This window comes from Cuculus canorus, chromosome Z (assembly GCF_017976375.1).
Source record: "Cuculus canorus isolate bCucCan1 chromosome Z, bCucCan1.pri, whole genome shotgun sequence".
In the NCBI taxonomy this organism is placed as follows: domain Eukaryota; kingdom Metazoa; phylum Chordata; class Aves; order Cuculiformes; family Cuculidae; genus Cuculus; species Cuculus canorus.
In genome coordinates, this window is record NC_071441.1 from 46,266,986 (window position 1) to 46,282,578 (window position 15,593).

General features: G+C 42.4%; 1 protein-coding gene across 1 annotated transcript; it reads left to right on the plus strand.

Annotated features, from left to right (window-relative positions):
• Nucleotides 1-5,798: 5,798 nt before the first annotated feature.
• ALDOB (aldolase, fructose-bisphosphate B) lies at nucleotides 5,799-15,353 on the plus strand. Its single transcript, XM_009568222.2, has 9 exons — nucleotides 5,799-5,953; nucleotides 11,816-11,937; nucleotides 12,202-12,413; nucleotides 12,959-13,013; nucleotides 13,168-13,328; nucleotides 13,554-13,637; nucleotides 14,117-14,291; nucleotides 14,447-14,646; nucleotides 14,873-15,353. The coding sequence occupies exons 2-9, from the start codon at nucleotides 11,826-11,828 to the stop codon at nucleotides 14,966-14,968; spliced, it is 1,095 nt and encodes a 364-aa protein (XP_009566517.2). The 5' UTR covers nucleotides 5,799-5,953; nucleotides 11,816-11,825; the 3' UTR covers nucleotides 14,969-15,353.
• Nucleotides 15,354-15,593: the final 240 nt, after the last annotated feature.

Sequence of the window (15,593 nt, forward strand, 5' to 3'; positions counted from 1 at the left end):
CATGTTTACTTATTATTTGCATTTAAAATCTAGGTAATATGGCTAGCATAATTAATTAGTAACTAGAGCCAAAATCAGTATCAGAATGATGCTGCTAGAAACACACAGAAAAAAAAATCATCAACCTGACGAAACATGAACAATTCTAGAATTTGTACCCACTGTCTCTAAACCAAGCTTTCCATTGGTTTTAAAGTACTTCATCTAGCAGCAGTTTTCACTCAAAACTTTAATACAGAACAGACAGATCGTTTCACAGCAAGGTTGGATATAACAAAGACAGCAATAATATTAACTTCTGTGAAATTACAGTACTTGGATTGTCAAACTCAAGAAAGCAAAACAACAAATTAAGACCTAAATAATAACTCAAGCGAATAGTAAAGACAGCTTTTAGTGTCTTTAAAATTTTTAAATGTATACTTCTGTCAACTTTTGTATGGTAACCTAAGATGGAAAAGTGAACATCAGCAAAATCTCCAAGTCATTCTAATATAAAATTCACTTCTGTTGTGCCATATTTGTGACAGAAAATGCTAGATGCTTGTGTTTTAACATTATCCATCTTTTTTAGCTGACCACTATTTTTCTATCTAGAAGACACAAGGAATGTTTAAGCTCTCTTACTACTAATGCATATTGTTTGCAGTGATGTTTCAGAGATTTGAGTGAGCTATAAAGATTTTTATATTGCAAGACCGTTTACATCAGCCTCCTCATTAACAGATAAAAAAGCCATAATTGATGCAGAAATACTTCATCACTTTAATTAGTTAGATCCTTATTTCATAGAACCATAGAATCATAGAATAGTTTGGGTTGGAAGGGACTTTATAGATCATCTAGTTCCAACCCCCTTGCCATGGGCAGGGGCACCCCACTAGACCAGGCTGCCCAAGGCCCCATCCAGCCTGGCCTTGAACACCTGCAGGAATGGGGCATCCACGACTTCCATGGGCAGCCTGTGCCAGTGTCTCACCACTCTCATGGTGAAGGAATTCTTCCTAAAGTCTAGCCTAAATCTGCCCCTCTCCAGTTTATACCCGTTGCCCCTCGTCCTATCCCCCATAAACCTTTATGAATAGTCCCTCTCCAGCCTTCCTGTAGGCCCCGTTCAGGTACTGGACTGTCATTACAAGATCTCCTCTGAGCCTTCTCCTCTCCAGGCTGAACAAACCTGACTCTCTCAGCCTGTCGTATAGAAGGTGCTCCAGCCCTCCGATCATCTTTGTAGTCCTCCTCTGGACCTGTTCCAACAGCTCCGTATCCTTCTTATGTTAAGGATTCCAGAACTGGACACAGTATTCCAGATGAGGTCTCACAAGAGAGGAATAGAGGGGCAGGATCATGCAGCCCAGGATACAGTTGGCCTTCTGGGCTGTGAGTGCACATTGCTGGCTCATGTCAAGCTTCTCATCAACCAGAACCCCCAAGTCCTTCTCTGCAGGGCTGCTCTCAAGCACATCATCCCTCATCGTGTACTGAAAACGGGGATTGCCCCGACCCAGGTGCAGGACCTTGCACTTGGCCTTGTTGAACCTCATGAGGTTCTCACAGGCCCACTTCTCCAGTCTGTCCAGGTCCCTCTGGGTGATATCCCATCCTTCTGGTGTGGCAACTGCACCACTCAGCTTGGTGTCATCTGCAAACTTTCTGAGGGTGCATTCGATCTTGCTGTCAATGTCATTGATACAGCTATTAAACAGCACCAGTCCCAGCATGGACCCCTGAGGGACACCACTCATCGCAGATGTCCATCTGGACTTTGAGCCATTGACCACTACTCTTTGAATACAACCATCCAACTTCTCTCTTATCCACCATACCGTCCACCCATCAAATCCATCTCTCTCCAATTTAGAAAGAAGAACGTTGTGGGGGACCATGTAAAAGGCTTTACAGAAGTCTAGATAGATCACATCCGTCAGTTCACCCATGCCCACTTCTGCCATTACCGCATCATAGAAAGTCACTAAGTTGGTCATACAGGATCTGCCCCTGGTGAAGCCATGCTGGCTGCCATTAATTCCTCAGGTAGTCACCAACCTGATCCTCGTCTACTGTGGGAGGGGGACTACCCCCCTGGTCACCATCTTGCTGTCCCATGAGGAGAGCAGTTATCAATGAAGACTGAGGCAAAAAAAAAGTTTTTAAGGACCTCAGCCTTCTCCTCATCTGTTGATACGTGATTATCATTTCCAACCATCAGTGGGGGTACGTTCTCTTTGATCCTCCTCTTTTGATTGACGTACCTGTAAAAGCCTTTTTTGTCAGTCTTCCCTTCCCTTGCCAAGTTCAGCTCCATCTGTGCCTTGGCCTTCCTGACTTCATCCCTGCACAACTGAGCAGTGTCCCTGTACACCTCCCATGTTCCCTGTCCCTGCTTGCACAGCCTGTGCAGCTCCTTCTTCTTTTTCAGTTTAACCAGCAGGTCTCGACTCAGCCATGCTGATTTCTTCCCTTCCCTGCCTGATTTTCTACTTCTGGGGACTGAGTGCTCTTGCGCTTTATGGAAAGGTTCCTTAAATATTTTCCAGCTCTGTTCTGCTCCCTTGTCTTGGAGGACCACGTCCCAGAGGGTCATGAAAGAGCTGGAAATCTGCTTTCCTGAAATTTAGTGTCCTGACTATACTCCTCACCTGTCCCATATCCATCTGGACCTTGAACTCCACCAGTGCATGATCAGGCTGCCTCCAATCCTAACATGACTGATGAGTTCACCTGTATTAGTGACCGTAAGGTCCAGTATTGCATCCCCTTGGGTGGGGGTCTCTATCAGCTGGACTAGGAAATTATCCTCAATGCACTCCAGGAGTCTCCTAGATTGCCTACAGCTTGCTGTGCTACTTCTCCAGCATCTGTCTGGGTGGTTGAAGTCCCCAAGTAGGATGAGAGCTTGTGAGCATGAAGCTTCCTGTAGATGGAGGAAGAAGACTTCATAGATTGTGTCTCCTTGATTGAGTGGCCTGTAGTATACACCAACCACAGGATTTCCACTGGTTCTTCTGTCTTTAATTTTGATCCAAGTAATTCATTTAAGTAATTGATTTAAGTAACCAGTTCTCACACACTCAAAACTTTTAAAAAATAGTAATCTTTCCTTTATTAAAAGACTTTTCACCAAAACAGTGTAAAACCAATCATTGCAATAGTCTGTAAAATTACTTTTAAGAATACCAGTTACTGAGAGTACTTGTTCTTAAGCTAAACTGCCCTCCCTTCCCATTCTGCCTGTCCTGTCCTTAGCCTGGGATCTTTACAGTACTTCCCTCTTCCCATGCCAGATGCAAAGGGTGATGAGGAACCCTAGAGACGCAGAGAAGATGTGGTGCTTCCTCAGGAACTGAACTCCTACATTAAGCCCTGTCTGCATGGAGAACACAAACCCCACATGCCACAGACATGAGTGGCAACACAAAGTAGATGCTACAAACGGACATCTGCTTCATGCCATTACTGAGCCACTGTGTCACAATGTTGTTTTCTGTTCCCCTTAACGTTCATCTGCATGATCTCTGCCTCTCTTTGCCTCCTGTTTTGCTTAAGTCCCCAAATCTAACTCCTGACCTATGTCCTTATTCCTCTGAACGTACCTGACTCTGAACAGGTTTATGACTTGGATAATACACCAATTTTGCCATAGAATAATTAGCACAGGCAATGATTTGGTATTTTTCATGGGGCTAATTAGTTTCTTGGTTGAATGCAAGTACATTGCATTCCCTGCATGATGCAAGTTTATTGCTCTTACTATTTACAGATACATAATACCACTATAACCTAATTTTTAGGGGTATAAATATCCCCAAACTATACTTATATAGCTGTGATGATGAAAGCATGTACTTTTCTCCAGTGTCTTCTGCACAGCATGGTCAATGTCATGGTTCTGCATGGTAATAGTACTGAACAGTGACATTATCTGGTGTGATTGTTCATTCTGCATTCCTGCCTGAAAAGGCTCCTATTCCTAAACTAAGCAAAAACATTAACCATCATGTCCATTCACCTTTTCTCCTCAGTCTTCAGAATCTCTGCTAGGATCTGTAATACTAGTGCCTGAAGTGCTGGGTGTTGGCTCAGAAGGACTAGAAAAGCACACACTAGCCATTACCCACCTGGAAATATATATATGCATATACTTCTGAAAGAGTCATGAATGCAAGATGGGCTGCAGGGGATTACCTAAAGAGGTTGCTAAATGTCAGATGCTATTTTTATTGAAAAAGACTTCCCCAGCTTTTCTCTAGTAGTTTATCTTCTGATACGAAGATATCACTGGGAAAGAAACACTTCCAAGGACTTTCCTACCCATGACACCTTCTAACCAAACCAAAAATGATGGGACTCGGACTTTATGGCCCTCAAGAAGACCATCGGTATGACACCTTCTTGGTCTCTAGAAGGTCTTATTTCATTATAAATATTTTTAATCCATACTAGATGTCTCTGTTTGTGGTGGATAAATTTTAATACAACATGGGGTTCATCTTTCTATTATGATGGGAAAAATGGAATATAAGGCAAACATTGTAAAACAGGGAAGGCTTAATGCCCATGTTAGATGCCGAAAAGTATGGATTGGGAAGGAGAACATTAAAGAAAACAAAACAACAAAACCAAAAGGCCTTAAATTAGACTGTATTCTCAGCTTTTTCACAGGTTTCTCTGCTGTCACAGAGCACTACTGCTGGAAGCATGTGAGCTGTTGAGGTTTCCTAGAGGCACTGACTTTGGCATGCTGTAGAAGAGACAGGGTCAAGGAGGAAGTGCCCTAATGAAAACAGTGTTGCTCAATGAGAGGAGAAATCAGATGTCTCTCACAGTCCACATAAAGGCTAAAGGTATCACTGCATGAGCCAAACAAATGGAGAAACTACGTCACTCTTCAGGCAAACACTTGTTCTTTGTGGTAAAGACATACTAATGTCCAAGGTCGCAGAATGTGTTGTTGCAGAGGCTATGATGTTTGTTTAACAACCCCTGTGCTGTGCTTCCCTCTAGGAGAACTGACCTGATATGTGGGGGCTGGGAAATCAAGCCTTCCTGTCTGGATTTGGTGAATAGCTGTAGTGCGTTTTAATATAAACTGGAATGCTACTATAGCAGTTGTAGAGCATTTGCATTTTTCACTAGAAATTGTGCTAAGTAACTGAGTAGTTTGTATGTTATTGTAACATGGGTAGGTGTTTCACTGGAATTTTGGTAGAAAATTTGGCTTGAATTTGTGCACTTTAATGTAGTCATAGTTCTGATAACCGTCATTCTGACACATACACTGCATTAAAGGAAATCAGAACTTGCAGTTTCATTAACCCTGATACTGTAGCACTGTATTTTGTACTTTCCTTTTGTACCTTTCCTTGTACTAATTAGAAAAGGAAAATATGTTTTTCTGCTAAATCTTCAAGTGAGGAAAATCATTGTAACACCTAGGAAGTGTAACTCATATCAACTAAGGATCTGTTGCACTGTTTCTGCATTTTGTTCTTCACTCTTCTTTCCTGCAATATGTAGTTTCCAAAGTATACATTTCCAGAGAATCTAACCCTAAACTAAAATTAATGTCCAAGACCCCTGTAAACAATTTTCATGTTTCCTCTTGTGGTTCTCTTCAGGCTATTCTAGAAAGAGCAGGAATAATTTGAAATAACTGGAAAACACTTCAGTTTCACCACATCATGAACGGTCTTATATATTCCCGGGCAGGGTGGACAGGCACAAAAGGGGAGGATCACCAGGAGTGAGACTAAGTCCCATTGGTTGTGTGTGGTTGTATTCTGACAGCCAATGACAGACCTCAACCAGGCTGAGGAGGAGGGCCAATGGGGAGTGGAGAAAAAAAAAAAACTGTCAAGAATTTTATAAAAGTAAGTGATTAGAAGGATCAGGTCTCTTCGCTTGCAACAACCTCACCAGACACTTGTAGCAGCAGAGGCTTGTCCACAAACAAGTAAGTATAATAACTGCATTTCTGGACTGTAAACATGGTATGTATATCAGCAACTGAGACACAACGTGTTTATCTAAAGTGGACTTGGGGAGTTGTTTTTTGGGTTTGCTTATATTTTTTTGTTCCAGGAATAGCTTGCAAGAAATAAGCATTCAGTGATTCTGCCATGATCTTCCAATGTGACCCATTTGCTGCTAACACTGGCTTTCTAACTTAGCTTAGTCACTGAGAACTCCTGGAATAATTGAAGCCTTACTCTAAGGAGCTTAAAGCAATAACATATCTACATTGCTCTCTACTGCTTTGTTTTGTATGTGTTTGTTTATGCTTGTCATTTATTTAAATTTATGTTCTGCAAGGAGAAAAGAGAACGACTAGAGAATGCATCTGGTCCTGACAAATGCCAATGCTGATAGAAGCATAATTATGTGTGTTCATTGCACATCTTCTTCTGAAGTATTAGTGCAGAGGATAAGATTCTTCAGCAAGGGCATGTAAGGTAGGCTGTAGCACATGAAAACTGAAAACTGCTCTTGCATTAACCTGTAACCTTTTAAGCATAGTACAGCTTAAAAGTATCCCATCTCCCTGGCACCCAAAACTATTTAGCCTACCTGAAACCCTCAGCTCTGAGGCTAATGTGGAAATTGGGACAGGGAACTGCAGATCTCACATAGTCCTATCCAGCTGAGATAGGACGTTGAAGCAAAGTCCTGAAAGCATGAAGATGAAAACCCCTTGTTCCCACCCCCGCAAGAGACAGCAAAACCCAACCAAGCAATCATACATGTGCCAAAAGGCCTATCAAGATGGTGAAATCAATATGTCAATCAAAAATATCTGCTGCTTTTCTAGGTGACAGAGTCTGAATATCTTATTTCCCCCCATTCATTTTACTCTCTTTTCAGAACTCAGAAATCAAAATATTATGCTATACTAAAATCTTCACTCCCACTGCAAAGACATAGGGAGAAACATCCTCCTCTTCCCTCAGAGCTCAATTATACATACACTGGACACTGCTGACACTTCAGCTCCCTAAAGCAAGTTCTCACACTGAGTCACAGTATAATTCAGACTGAAAGGCACACTAGGAGGTCTGCAGTCCAGCCTCCTGCTCAAAGTAGGGCTAGACACAACTGACAACCAGGCTGCTCATAGGTTTATTCTGGTGGGTCTTGAGAGTCTCCAAGGATGGAGACTCCAGAGCCTCTCTGTCAACCTGTTCCCCTGCTTGGTTGTCCCAATAGTGAAAAATAATTCTTTGCATCCAGTCTGAATCTCTCTAGTTTCAGCTAATGCCTATTGTCTTTCATTCTCCTGTTACGTGTCGCTGTGAAGAGCCTAATTCTGCCTCTTCAGTCACCATTCTGTAGGGATTGGCAGTTGCTGAGAGATGCTGCTGAAGCCATCTCTGCTCGAGGCTGAACTAGACCCAGCCCTGCAGCCTTCTAGCAGTACAAATTGCTTCCGCCCCTAGCCTTCTTGGTGTCATCTGCTCAACTCACTCCAGTTTGTTAGTATCTTTCTAGTACTGCAGGGACCAAACACTGGATGCAGTAACCAGATGTAATCTCAAGAGTGCTGAGCAGAGGGGGATAATCCTTGTTCTCCCCTGGCTTTTTGGGCCAGACTCGTGCTCACACAGGGTGCTGCTGGCCCTTGTTGCTGTTCCCTGTTCAGCCTGCTGCCTGACGGGGCTCTGGGCCTTCTCCAAAGAGCTGTTCCCTGGTCCCACTAGCCCGGGTGGCATCACTGCAGTGGCTGGGCATTTGTCCTAGCACAAATTTCATAGTGCTCCTATTGGTCTCTTCCCATCCCCCATTCAGGCTCCTTTGGATGGCTGCCCAGCAATCAAGCATACGGAAACATATCAAATAGATTTTTAATGGAGCTCCATAGATAAGTAAGGCCAATAGCTAGATTCATCCAGTGTAATGAGAATATAAGGTGCATATTTCATTATGTGTCTGTCTTTCCTAAGCATACAACTACAAATGGAGTAAATCCAGCCAGTGCCTATGTGTGACAGGCTAAATTTTTAAATAATTTTCATTCTCCCTTTCAACTGTATTTATCTATTTATATATACAAGGTCATATTCTTCAAGCCCTGGTCTTTGGAAGCAGAATCTTGTTTGCATGATGCAGTGACATGTACATGCGGTTTGTATTACTGACTCTGATTATGTTGAAGGGCTGTGTTTACTAGTAACTGAACAGGGAAAGCGACACACAGAGTATACAAACCCTATTTTGAGAGTTTGGTCCTGCATTTTTGGAACCAATTTTATAAAAGAAGGCAATGAAGGGACCCAGGAGCAAGACTTACAGATTCTAATTCAGTCTTTTCCTTTCTGCAGATCAGGACTCAGATGTAGTTTTTTGGTTTTTTTTTTTTGTAAGATTAGAAGATGCCAGTCACTTGCGGTGGTTCAAAGGAAAAGACACCAATGAAATATTAATGTTTCTAAGATGCTTTCAAGTGCAACAGAACAGTCAGTTCCTTCAGCTGTTCATTTTGCCTCTGCCCTTTGGTTCTCACTATTAATATTAAACAGGATGCAGTGCTTGTGCTGACATCCATGAAGGTATTTGCCCTGCAGTCCTGCATTATGGCAGCTGAGAAGAACTTCAGACTTCAGCAGTACAGTAATTGCTCTTACAGCTATAGTCCCGTATTACTCCACCCCCACCTCCTGCTAGTCAGAGGCTAGGGACTAAACACAGAACTTTATTTCCTTAAGGAAGTGCTGAAGCTTGAGAAACACTCAAGGTAGACATAAAGCTGGGGGGTATTTTTGTGCATTCCATGCAGCATAATTGTTTTGGGTTTTTTTCTTTCACTTTTTTCAAAATGTTATGCAAGCAGTTACCATGAAGAGAATATATTGTATTCATATAATGTCAAATAATTGTGAAATCACTTGAGCTTATGACACCATGATTCTAGCCCACAACAGGTAAAGAAAAATAAATCTTTCTGAAACATTTGACAACTCCTAGATACTGTTAATGAGAACATAGTTCCTAACAACCTTTTCCTACCTATATGTTTAATTTTGTCACATTAAACAAATAAAGTAGAGTAGTAAGGCAAATAACAGTCTTTGCTCTAGGAAAAATGAAATGAGCTCTGCAGCTCTGGCAGCCTGGGTACAATCATTTTTCCCCAGCACTTGTAAGATAACATCAACTTTTTAATGTTTCTGTGGATGTGCTGGGAGCTTACTCTTTACAAGGCAGCTGTATCAAGCGTTACTGAAATGTGAGACTTCTCCACTCCCTTTTAAATACTCACAGGACCACCTCACAGCAGAGACACCCTTTCTGAATCCAGTAGGGAAGATCCTTAGAATTATGCTCCTCATGAAAGAATCACAGAAAAATAAAGCTTTAAGTCAAAGGTCCTTGAACATTCTGGACTTTGGAGCTGTCATTAGCTTTACAACTGCGCTTTTGCACTCATATCTTCATCATTTCAATTAGATACACTGCATTTTATTTGTCTTAGTAGCTCAGCAGGGTGGCTGGGAGCCACTCACTATGGCCTTAGTTTACTTTGGGGATCCTATTAGCAAATCTCAACCTAATCCTTCATACTCAGTGAAATAGCTGCATGGAAATTGAAACTAATTTATTGTCCTCCAGTTCATCACTGTGCAAATACACAGTACTGTCTCAGCCTCTCAGAGTACTCACTTGGGCCAACATTATCAACTAAAACCTTGTATTTCTGTATTCTGGCAATTTACTTTGCAATGTGGTTTTGAGTGATAACTGTCTCTTTGTTATCTTTATGCAAACACTGGAAACAAGCAAGATACAACAATTAGGCTCATTGCTTATTGCATCGTTGGAGAGAATATATACCCATAATAACATAACTTGAGTGACTGATGATCTTACAATTGAGTTTGATGGATTAAAGATTATCTGGATATGCCTACTTGTGCTTCAGCATACCTCCAAACCGCAACTCTGAAATCTCCTTACTGATTTAGCAGCTCATTAGCTTTGACCTTGGGCAAGATCATATTCTTGCCAGATCACGATTTTCCAGGACTTTCCACAGAGGCTGTTAACTACTGGAGTGATTCCTTATAATTTTGAGCAGCAATTTGTTTAATGGTGCTATGGTTTTGACTGAAGTGGTTACAACACAACTATTATTAGAGTAATCATAACAACAAGCCAATTTCCTGTTTCTAAGAAACATATCAGACACAGAAAGCAAGTGAGGGATAAAGAGCATTACAGGTGAACTTAAATAGTCACTGGTGTAGCAGGATACTTCCCAGAGCTCCCACCACTGCGTGGTGCAGACAGGAGTTCAGGAAACCCTGCTTTTGTAGGACCACCACGAGGTGTTTCAACACTTAGGAAAGGAGGGAACCCTCCCTCATTTGACACAGTTTTAATCACACAATCCCTCATAGTCCCTCTAAATCTAGAATGACTCTCTGTTGAAAAATTGCATAGGATGAATTCTAGCCTCAAAAAATTCACAAAAAGGTAAAGCGTACACTGCACCTGACTGGTCTGTAATGGTAGACAACACCATTTGAATCTTGCATAATAACATTACCAATACCAAAGTACTTTCAACTATAAATGAGAAACATTGATTTATAGCTGTCATAGTACTGTGCTAGCATTGTTGTCAGAAACATTTGGCACCATTCAGAATGGTGCACAGAACTCTTACCCTATCATGACTTAGCCAGACTTCTAATCCTTTCTCCCTGTTACACCCTTCAGCAAGTAGGGCAAGACAAGGATTACCTGGCAACATATCTCTGTGCAGGGAAAGTGGATGGAGGATTTAGCTGCATACATGCTTATATGGGGTGACATATTTGCTGGGCATCTCTGGCACATGATGAAATGTTCTCACTCTCCTCTAAGGCTGAGTCTGGGAATAAAAAATGCAGATGCTGCCCAGAGGTCTGCCCCTCTGTAGGAAAACTTGTTATTGGAGACATGTTGTGATGTTTTTAATAACTCCTGTTATGGATGTACCACCTGCTGACAAAAGCTGTGGGGTTTGCTTTAGCTATGGCATATGATAAACAGAGGGAAAAAAGTATGTTTCACAGTCACAGGCTTATACGCACAGGGAAGTAAACTTGACTTCAGATGGTATGAGAAACTGTAATTTAATGCGGTATAATCAAAACGTTAAGAAGATCAAGCATTTTGCATTAACAACACAGAACCTGGATTTCAGGTGCTGGGTATCTACAGCTGGTAAGCCTCTTGTCACAGTTCAAAAGATAAAAAAGTGTGGTGAACAATTCCAAACTCCTAGGCCATATCAAGAGTGAGAAATGCCTAAAAGTTATGCAAATAGCCTTGTGGAGGAAAGAATTACAAAGCAAGGCAGGAGGATGGGGATGGAAAGGCAAGTAGCAAAGTAGCAAATACTGCCAATACAGACATAGGACAGAGGCACTGTTAGGAAACGCATAAAGGTAAGCAATGTGATAACTGGCATTCTTCCAATCAGTACCAAAACGTCACAAGTGCTTTGCAAAGAGTCTGCAGGAGCATACTTGTTAGCTTCGTACATGTTTTTATTACAGACTGACCTTCTTTTAGTCTCTGAGCAAATCTGTGTAAAATACAGAGTCTTTCCCACTTTGATTCTGGAAGGATGTGTTAGGATGTGGCTCCTGCATTTCTCTCTTCTGGTTTTGCCAGACACACCAAGCCAAGAAGAACTTAAATGGATTTCTGGGCACATACTTGAGTTAACATGGACCAGACAAGCACGGAAGAGCCCTCCAATAGAAATACCCAAGTGGTTCACAGCTTGCACATACAGTCTTTCCCAGCTTGTAACAGTAATTATCTTCCATAGATCAGACAAGATGACTCACCAGTTTCCAGCACTGTCACCAGAGCAGAAAAAAGCTCTTTCAGATATTGCCCAGCGGATTGTGGCTTCAGGAAAGGGGATCTTAGCTGCAGATGAATCAGTGGGTAAGTTCTGGATATCAAACAATTTGCAGTACCCGGCACTTTTTCTCTCAATTTTCCTTCATCTTTGAAATTACTAGAGTAAATGAAAAACGTTTTAAAACTGTTAACTGAGCAAGAACAACTGAGCCAGGAGGGGCTGCATCTATAGCAACAAAACCTGATGAACTATGGGTTGAGAAGGGAAGGTCTGTGTTACTACATACTGGGACCAGAAGGCCAGCCAAGCCTAACACCTCTCTGTTTGACCTTTATCCATCTTGCTAGGTACCATGGGGAACAGGCTGCAGAGGATCAATGTGGAGAACACAGAGGAGAATCGCCGGGCTTTTAGAGAGATCCTCTTCTCTTCAGATGCTTCCATCAACCAGAACATTGGGGGAGTGATCCTCTTCCATGAGACACTCTATCAAAAAGACAGCAGTGGAAAGCCATTCCCAGCTCTCATCAAAGAAAAAGGCATTGTGGTGGGAATAAAGGTGAGTACTTGTACATGGGTGGCTGGTAGCATACTCCAAACCCTGTTTCCAGTGATAATTATATATAGGACTGCAGTCTCCTCTGCCAAACACTTTCTTTTGTGCTTCGTTTTAAAGCCATTAAAGGATCTCTGCTGCCATTCTCTGCATTGCTTTTGTACAGTTAACCAGGGGCACATTTACGTTTAATGTAAAAACTTTTCATGAACCAGTTCCCATCTACTCAACATTCACTGCAATTAAATTACCTCCATGCAGTAACCTGAATCCAGTCCTTTCCACATCTGATGGAACCCTTGAGTCACACGTGGCAGCCATTTCTCACCTTGCCCCTTTCTCTTACCCAACTCACTTCTTTTCTTCCCCTTTGCTCCAACATTTCCCTCATTTGCTCAAACATTTCCCTTCTTTGTTCCCTTAGTATGTTCAGCCCCATACTTTACTCACACTCAGCCTGCAGAGATAGGCTAGCCATGGGTAAGATGATAAGGATAAGACTGATCTCCATCTTTCTCTAACCTGTCCTGGTTTTCTTCTCCCCACAGCTGGATAAAGGTACAGCACCCCTAGCAGGAACAAATGGAGAAACCACCATCCAAGGTAAGTAGAGATCTAAGGAACCTAAGCTATGACTGGTGCAGTAAAAGCCATGGGGTCACTCACCCAAGTTGTAGCTTGGGCTGCTGTCATAACGCTTTCCAGAGATATATTCTGAACAACTGCTCTCAGTGAAGCACTGTTCTTCTGTCTGCAGGGCTGGATGGGCTGGCTGAACGCTGTGCCCAGTATAAGAAAGATGGTGCTGACTTTGGCAAGTGGCGTGCAGTGCTTAAGATCACCAATACAACACCATCTCAACTTGCTATCCAAGAGAATGCCAACACACTGGCACGCTATGCCAGCATCTGCCAGCAGGTACTCAGCCATCCAGCAACCTTTCCTGAGATGCTGTTGCCCCTTCTCACTGTTTCTTGTGACAACACGCTAAGTAACTGGAAAGGCAGATCTCTGTGAGGGTTTTGGGAAAGATGAAGAAGAAGGGCAGTGCAGCAAGAAGGAACACCAACAAAGTTAAGAGTAGAAAATTAGAACGTTTTTTCTTACACATTCCCCAAAACTTCCCTGGTTTTCTTTTCTTAGCATGGTTTGGTGCCCATTGTGGAGCCAGAAATCTTGCCTGATGGAGACCATGATCTTCAGCGCTGTCAGTATGTCACAGAAAAGGTAAGAGATTCCTGCCCCTCTTCTCTCCTTCAAAAATCAGTAGCTAATCTTATGCAGAGTTGTGTTCACAGATCTCAGAGAGTTTTGACCAAAAAGGTACTTCATAACTGTATCACAAACATAAGTTTCTCACAGTCAAATCATGAGAAAAGAACAAACACAAAAGCAGAATCCATGCTTTTGGACTTCCACTCAAACTATTAATACAAGCATTCTCAGTTGCAGTAAAGTGGATTGGGAGCAAAACAAATTATCACCTCTTCCAGGACTTCAATTTGCAGGGCTTTTAAAAATGTAGTAAAAAGGAAGAGTGGTTTTCTGGTCATCCCAAAAGGAGTTGTGTCTCCAGGGCTGCAAACTCTGTGACAAATTTAATGAGAAAGCAAAGTTCAATTCTATTCTCTCACACTCCCAAAGAATAAGCTGTCTTTCCACATCAAGTTGAGGTGAAGGTCTGTATTTAATCCTTCTGTTTCCAGGTTCTGGCTGCTGTCTACAAGGCCTTGAATGATCATCATGTGTATCTGGAAGGGACATTGCTGAAACCCAACATGGTGACGGCTGGGCATTCCTGCCCCAAGAAGTACACCCCTCAGGATGTAGCTGTAGCAACTGTCACTACTCTTCTCCGCACTGTTCCTGCTGCTGTTCCTGGTGATTCCTGATTCATTCCTATGTATCCATTCACACTGTCACTCTTGCTGGCCTTGCTCCTACATCTGACATGCTCACTCCTCTGGCATGTAAAAGTCAGGGACTGTGGTGGCCAAAGCACTCTGTCTCTAAGCCTCTAAACCTCTTTCTTTCAGGAATCTGCTTCCTGTCTGGAGGTCAGAGTGAAGAGGAGGCTTCTGTCAACCTGAATGCCATGAATCAGTCCCCTCTGCCTAAGCCTTGGAAACTCACCTTTTCATATGGGAGAGCCCTGCAAGCCTCTGCCTTGGCAGCATGGGTGGGCAAAAGTGAGAACAAGAAGGCTGCCCAGGAGGCCTTCCGCAAGCGGGCACAGGTATGAGGCTTCCCACCCAGTGCAGAGCAGAGCTGTTCACTGCAAAGGGAGACATGTTGTAACTTTCTGATGCCTACTCTTGTTCCTGCCCCTCCTAGTGCTTCATGTTCACCAGGGATGCTACTCTCTGACTTCTGCCTTGCATGGTTACTCCTGCTGGTTTTTTTACACCTGTCTTTCTTATTTCAAACTAACTGGTTTCCCGGCCTTCTTGTTTCTTTTTCAGATTAACAGTCTGGCTTGCAGAGGACAGTATGTTGTGTCTGGGAAGACTGACACAGCTGCCACGCAGTCCCTTTTCACTGCCAGCTACACCTACTGAAGGTGCAGAAACTTTCCTTCATCCTGTCCCTCTTCACAATGGGGAAGATGTGCAGAAATGAAAGAAAAAGCCAAGAAATCTAATTTCCCTTACCCTAAACAAAAATGGGGATAAAATGGATCAGCTACCTCTCCACTCTTCGCTTCCACAATTTACCAAGGAAATAGTCTTGTTTCATCTGCCCATCCCAAAGAAGGGGAATTCTTTCCATACAGCAAACCATAGCTGCCAATGAATCAAGAACCCCTCTCCCCCTGGTTTAAACTTAGTCACCATAATAGTAGGCAGATTAAGTAGTTCCTTGGCTATTAAAATACATACCTGATGAATTACAAAACTTGATTGTGTCTTCAATCATGGAAATAAAATAGTAATCAAAACTTAATCACTTTCTTACAGTTCCTTAATGCTTTATAGTCTCTTGCACACATCTGTGATTTTCAGTAGCCTATGGAAAGATTAAGTCACAAAGCATAACTGCTGGTGAGTTTTGGAATCCCTGAGGAGATCAAAGGGAAATAATCCAAGAGTGATACAGCTGGAGATGTTAATCCCTTTGACTGAAATCTGACTGACACTGAGAAAACTTGAGAGAGCTATATGATGAGCAGTGCACTGGACTCAG